Here is a 7,072-nt window from a genome sequence, read left to right as displayed (position 1 = left end):
GCCCCTCCCTCACTCCCCATACCACTTCCATCCTGGTTCACAGCCTTGTCACCTCCCACCTTGACTATTGCAACTCCCTCCTCTTTGGTCTCACCCACAAGTCTCTTCATAAGCTCCAACTGGTCCAGAACTCAGCCGCCCGCATCATTACTAGAACCCCTTCCATCCACCACATCACTCCTGTCCTGCAACAGCTTCACTGGCTCCCGATCAAGTTCCGTATTAACTACAAAATCCTTCTGCTCACATTCAAAGCCATCCACAACTCTGCTCCACCATACATCTCAGATCTTCTTCATGTCGCTGTTCCCTCCCGCTTAGTCAGATCATCCTCCTCCATTCATCTGACTGTCCCCTCTGCCCGTCTCACCACCATGGGGTACAGAGCTTTCAGTCGCTCTGCTCCCCAGCTTTGGAACTCTCTACCCCCCATCTTGAGGAACATCAATTCACTCCCACAATTCAAGTCTGCACTTAAAACTCATCTGTTTAAAATTGCCTTCTCCATCTGTTATTTCACTGTTGTATTTTAACTTGTTCTTAATGTTTTAATGTTTTATTGTTTTTTGTGTTGGTCTCTTTGTATTCACTGTAAGGTGTCCTTGGGTGACAGAAAGGCGCCTATAATAATAAAATTTATTATTATTATTAAAACAATACAAAAGAGCATAAGAAAATGAATGGTAATGTTAACAAAGCAACCACTACAATATAACTGTGAGGCAATAGGCTACACATGACATGTTAGTCTTCACTGTCAGTGTTAGGGCAGTTGTCATCCTCCTTCTCCTCGATTTCCTGTTTGTTTGCACAGTTGCAACACCTACACAGGTCTGTACAACAGAGTCCTGCAGAGACACAGGAACTCTCCTTGCAGCTGCAGTGTATGGCATGCAAAACACTGTCAGGGGCCGGATTTCTTGTCATCCATGTGACATGTAAGTTTCCATCTTCTAGGTGCCAACCGTATCCAGCAGGTGATGGAACACCTATATTTTGTTTGACACAGCCTGATACTTTGCCCTTTTGCAGTGCTGATGGAGGGCATCACTTGTGAGGGGAATAGACAATTCTGGCAAGGCAGATGATGCCATACAGAAAGCCTTGTACCTAGCCTCACTGACATTTTCAGCAGCCAGCTGATCATACAGGTGGCATACATATTTGCAAAGTAGTGCAAATGTTGAGTGGTCCAAGTTAAAGTTAGCACCCAGATTTTTAAAAGCCTTGAGGTACTCTTCCCGCTGACATGCTACAAAAAATGTCTTTCTTTTGCCTTTACCATAAAAGGGACTTGTGGCTCAAGGTTCAAGGCTGAACACACTGGTTGCGAGAGCTGATGACACCTTGGTAATGTCAATGATGTGTGTCCTGTTGCCCATCCCTGTGAAAAAATATAAGCTATCAACCACACTATCAGCTGTTTTGCTTGTTGCCAAATAGTACAAGTCTGTGCGGACAGCAAGAATTTAACAGTTTCTCTAAGCTGGGTGGTCAGCTTAAAGAAACTGACAAATTTCTCTAACAAAGCTGACAAATAATAATTAATGAAATTGCCTTGCAATTACCTGTAGTTTGAAGCATCAAGACCTTCACGTCTTCCTCAGTTGGCCCATTCTCAGCACCTCCTGGTTTATAAGCAGCCTTTGACGGGTGATCCTCTCACAGAACATCTTATAGCTGATATCAAATGTTGTCTCATCCCTAAAACTGAAAGAAAATAAGCATGATTTGAAAGAATATCAATAAATGTTGTGATTGTGTTCACATACAAAAGAAGTAAAATATATTGTATGTTTATTTATGTAAAGTTAATAAATGACTTACTGTTTTTTCTTTGGTCTGGCAGGCTCACTCAAAAACCTGGTGTACTGTAGGTGAAAGCTCTTGTGGTACTGCACCTCCAGAGCCACACAGTCTTCTTCTTTCATGTGGATTAGAATGCTATGCTATCCTTTAATAGCATAGCATTCTAATGGGGGCGGGGGCGTTTTTGCTTACCTGCTGTTAATGTTTCTGCTTTTGACAGAGCTTCCTGTTGTCATCTGCCTGCTTTGTCTGCTTCCCTTTTTCTTCCATATTATGCACAGGGCTGGAAGGACGAGGCCAGAGCTCACGATGGGCAGGCCTGACCTGGATCTTAGTTTCTTTGTAAGACTCGGTGTCGTCCTGCTCGATGTTGATGGGATGGTTTCACTTCTTGAGCGGTTTTCTGTATCCTCTCCCCTCTTTCTCTTACGTCCAAGGCCCCTTTTAACTTTTGCAATTGCACTCTTGTCAATAAACCTCCGGTAGCATGTGGGATGAAAAGCAGCGTTCTCAGGAATGCTTTCAAACTCCAAATCCAGGCAGTGTTTGTAGTTTTCAACTACGTATCGAAACTCAACCCGAGCCACCGTTGTAGACTCTTCTTGTACATATTCCACCGTGCGAGAGTGAAATCCTGAATTTTTTTGTGCTTCGCAGAGGCTATGTGCATATAGCACTGTTTATGTCCAGAAGATTTCGTTTGTTTACACATTTTTGTTTGAGTTTTCCTCTTCTTCAGTACTGCTAGATGAAACTCTTTAGGCAGCCATCTTGCTTTTCTGTTTACCAAAAGCTGCTACCCTATTGGTGTAGTCTGGTCACGTGTCGACCGTGCCACCTCTCGCGCACCAAAATCTTATTGCGCCCTGAAGATGTTAGTTCTTTATAAAATGCCGAACGTTTTGCTGTAAGTTTACTGTAACTTGTTGTTTTTTATGAAGTTGAGATTGTGTAGTTCGCAGACGTCGGAGCGGAATTCAATTTCTAAAAGACTTTTCGTGCTTTACCTTACGGCCTATCATAGACTTTGGGAAATCCAAACAAAAACTCTGAACTATAAATACCTTGGGCTGTGGTTGGACAACAAGCTGGACTGGGCACACAACAGTAGGCAGCTGTACAAGAAGACCCAGAGTAGACTGCACTTCTTGCAGAGGCTCAGGTCTTTCAACATCTGCAGGAAGCTCCTGAAAATGTTTTACCAGTTTGTGGTTGCCAGCATTATTCGGTATGCTGTTGTGTGCTGGGGGAGCAGCACATCAAATAAGGACTTACACAGATTAGTGAAGCTGATCAGGGAGTCTAGCTCTGTGGTGGGCATCAACCTGGACCCTCTGGTGACAGTGGCAGAGAAGAGAACACTTGCTCGCCATCTTGGACAATGCCACTCATCCTCTGCACGCTTTCATCAGCAATCAGAGGAGTCTGTTCAGTGACAGGCTCCTCCTTCCAAAGAGTAGAACCAATAGACTTAAAAACTCCTTCACTGGGTGGGAGGAGGGTGAACAAATGACTGGTGGACAGGGGAGTAAATGCAATAACCCAACAATAATTTCAGTGCAATAAACACAATCTCCAATTACATTACTATTATATTTTAACTAACCATTGTATTTCTATTTCATATTCTATTATAAGTATATGTTTATGTATGTGTATATACATATGCTCACGTAATGCTAATATATGTGTATGTCTGTACATGAGTATGCATATTTAGATGTATGTGTGCAGGTATATACAGTATCTATCTGTCTGTCTGTCTGTCTATCTATCTATCACTACAATGTGAAAGAGAGCAGCGAGAAAGTCAACTGCACTCAAAAGTTTACACCGGACGTGGCAACTGTTTTAAGATTTGAGGTCAAATTATACAATGTGATAAAATATCAAAAAACGTTTTTGCACCGTCTTTATGGCTTATTAGCTTTATATTTTGTAATAGCAGCTGTCAGCTGTTATCTTTTAGAGCAGGCGTGGACAAACTTTTTGACTTGGGGGCCACAATTGTCCTAAAATTGAATAGGGGGGCCGGGTCAGGAGCAGATAGATGGAGTGTTTGTGCGAACTAAATGTAAAAGTCATGCATAAAGGCTAATATGCTAAAATGCTTTTATTGAGATATTTATAAAACACCAGTCTGTATTATTGATTCAATTTCCTTTCCAGAGTGTAGATTGGAGAGATATACTGTATTTCAGTTTCTCTGTTTCCTGTTTTTTTTTGTAAGCAATGAATAATAGTCTCAGCTTTTTAGATGAGGCTAATATTTAAAAAAAAATGCATATAAAGTATATCTTCTGTAATAAATAGATAAAAATAAATAAAAAATAAGTCTTTGAAATAAAAAAAAACAATGGAATCTCTATGCTCTATTTAGTTGTCATTATCTGTTTTATCGTCAGACACCGCTATCTGTCGACCATGTCAAAAAGTGCTACTCATAAGTTTTTATTGTAGAAAAGAAACTGAATTTAAAAAATGTAGAAATTAAAAATGGTTTTTAGTCGTAAATAAATTAGACATTTCTTTGAATTTTCTCTTTACCCTTTAGTTAGTTTGGGTCACTTGATTACAATGGGAGGAAACTGGTTTGACAGACAACATCTACAGCGTATATGAATGTAAATATTAAGTCTCCCTTGTTCCCATTTGTGCCACTCGACAACAAACTACATAATGATGTGCTGAGACTCAGCTCCTTTCTTCCTGTTGAATGACTGTGACCAAAATTAAACAAAACTGATCACATGGTTATATTGTTTATACCATCGCTTCAGTATTCCTTCATTTATTAACTTTAAAGCAACTGTCCTCGGCACATCTCCCCTTTAATCCAGCAGATGGTGGTAATGTACCTCTCGTTTAGTTGGCAGATAACGAGTCGAAGTGTGTCCAGGAGCGGCGTTAGAAGAATATCCATCCATCCATCCATTTTCATCCGCTTATCCGTTACCGGGTCGCGGGGGCAGCAGTCGCCACCCAAATCACACTGCACCGTACCAACCGCCCTAAACCTTCCTGCGGGTGGTGAGTCCACTGGAAGGTACCAACCGCCCTAACCGGGATTCAAACTTGCCCAGGAGGTGAACCCTGGGGTTCCACACCAATGACAGAGACATTGCCTCGGGGCCAAAGTGCCACAAGAATAGCAAGGTCAAAAGGTCTGCACTCATCTCTATACTCTATACCAGGGGTGTCAAACATACGGCCCGCGGGCCGGAACCGAGGAGGTTCGATCTGGCCCGCAGAATAATTTGAAAGTGGAAAAAAAGCGTAAAAGACATGGATTTAATTTTTTTAAATTAAATTTAATTCAAGAATTATCCGCTAGGGCGCACTGTTTTGCGCCCTTGACGTAATTTCTACCCTGTTCTCTACCTGCCTGCTACACCCTCATTAGCAGAAATGGCGTTATCAAAAAAGCGAAAAGTAGATAAAGAGTGTAGAATTTTCCAAGAAAAATGGACCACGTCCTATTTATTTACGGAAACGCACGGTAAACCTCTGTGCTTGGTGTGTTTGCAACAAGTTTCGGCATGTAAGGAATATAATATTCGGCGCCACTACGAGACTCGCCACAGCGCAAATTATGACAACTTACAAGGACAACTGAGAAAAGATAAGGTCAAAGAATTGCTGGCGGGTCTGAAGAAACAGCAGTCAACTTTCACCCGGAGCCGAGAAGTCAGTGAAGCTGCAGTAAAAGCCAGCTACCTAATTGCTAGTGAAATAGCATCAGCATCAAAGCCGTATTCCGACGGTGACTTTGTTAAAAGATGCATGATGAAGGCGGCTGAACTCGTATGCCCCGAGAAGCGACAAGCTTTTGCCAATATTAGCCTGACGAGGAACATTATAGCGGAGAGGATTTCGGAACTATCGGCAGATTTAGACACCCAATTGAAACAGAGAGTCATGTCATTTATTGCACTTTCCGTTGCAATTGATGAGAGCACCGACATCACGGACGTGGCTCAACTGGCCATATTTATTCGTGGAGTTGATGAGACATTGACTGTTACCGAAGAGTTTGTTGAGTTGGTGCCTATGATGGACACCACAACAGCCGAGGACATTTTCGGGTCTGTCGTTGCTGCACTGGACAGAGTTGGAGTGGACTGGTCCCGTGCTGTCAGCATGGCTACAGACGGCGCACCATCCATGATCGGAAAGAAAGCAGGTGTCGTGACAAAGTTCAGAGAGAAAGTACAAGCCCTTAATGGAGGAGATCGTTTCTTGACATTTCACTGTATTTTGCACCAGGAGGCATTGTGTTGTAAGTCCTTGAAAATGGACCACGTCATGGAGGTGGTTGTTCGCACTGTAAATTTCATCCGAGCCAGAGGTCTTAACCATCGTCAGTTTGACACCCTTCTCAGCGACAGCAACATTACACACAGCCTGCCATACCACACTGAAGTGAGATGGTTAAGCCGAGGCGCTGTGCTGAGGTATTTCTTTGATCTACGAGAGGAAATCAGACAGTTCACGGAGAAAAAAGGAAAACCGTTGTCGGAATTACAATCCCAGGAATGGCTACAGGACCTCGCATTTTTGGTTGATATTACTGAACACTTGAACAGTCTGAACAAAATGTTGCAAGGGCGCAAAAAAGTTGTCACACAGTTTTTTGACAAAATACAGGCATTTAAGTTGAAACTGACTTTGTGGGAGACGCAACTGGCAAGTGGAGACCCTGCTCATTTCCCCTGTCTGAGAGATGTGCGTGTGACCAGACCTGATGCGGACGTGAAACGGTACAAAGACAAGATTGCAGGATTACTGTGGGAGTTTGAGAAACGATTTCAGGTATTTGGTGAACTTGAGACAGAATTTTCAGTTTTTCGCTCACCGTTCACAGTTAAAGCTTCTGATCTGCCAGTCGACATCCAGCTAGAAATAATTGATTTGCAATGTGACGCAGATTTGAAGGGCAAATTTGCCTCCGTAGGTCTGGACACATTTTATCAGTATCTATTACCAGGGTACCCCAAATTAACAGCCATGGCTGCTAAAATTTTGTGCATGTTTGGGACAACCTACCTTTGTGAACAAATTTTCTCAGTAATGAATATCAATAAAACAAAAATGCGTTCAAGGCTCACACACAAGCACTTAAATGACATTCTGAAAGTGACAGCTACTCAGGACATGACACCTGATGTTGATGCACTTGTACAGGCCAAAAGATGCCAAATTTCAGGAACAAAAACAAGTCCAGAGTAGACTAACGTCTTTAAAATGCTGCCTTGCATTTTTT

General features: G+C 42.3%; 1 protein-coding gene and 1 long non-coding RNA gene across 2 annotated transcripts; one reads left to right on the top strand and one right to left on the bottom strand.

Moving 5' to 3' along the window:
* Positions 1-1,138: 1,138 nt before the first annotated feature.
* On the bottom strand, positions 1,139-2,659 carry LOC107990218 (uncharacterized). The gene is made up of 3 exons (XR_001761770.2): positions 1,828-2,659; positions 1,569-1,710; positions 1,139-1,384 (listed from the first exon to the last, which is right to left on the bottom strand). It is a non-coding gene; the product is annotated as an uncharacterized LOC107990218 (long non-coding RNA).
* A 2,367-nt stretch (positions 2,660-5,026) lies between these two features.
* On the top strand, positions 5,027-7,065 carry LOC107990216 (general transcription factor II-I repeat domain-containing protein 2-like). Its single transcript, XM_017042721.2, has one exon. The coding sequence runs from the start codon at positions 5,218-5,220 to the stop codon at positions 7,036-7,038; it is 1,821 nt and encodes a 606-aa protein (XP_016898210.1). The 5' UTR covers positions 5,027-5,217; the 3' UTR covers positions 7,039-7,065.
* The last annotated feature ends 7 nt before the right edge of the window (positions 7,066-7,072 follow it).

The sequence above is a fragment of the Cynoglossus semilaevis genome, chromosome W (assembly GCF_000523025.1).
Source record: "Cynoglossus semilaevis isolate Cse_v1.0 chromosome W, Cse_v1.0, whole genome shotgun sequence".
NCBI classification, from domain to species: Eukaryota; Metazoa; Chordata; class Actinopteri; order Pleuronectiformes; family Cynoglossidae; genus Cynoglossus; species Cynoglossus semilaevis.
Note: the sequence above shows the minus strand (reverse complement) of the source record. Positions and strands in the feature narration are given on the sequence as shown.

Coding starts and splice junctions, on each gene's coding strand:
- LOC107990216 (XM_017042721.2), top strand. CDS start 5,218: ATGGCGTTATCAAAAAAGCGAAAAGTAGATAAAGAGTGTAGAATTTTC.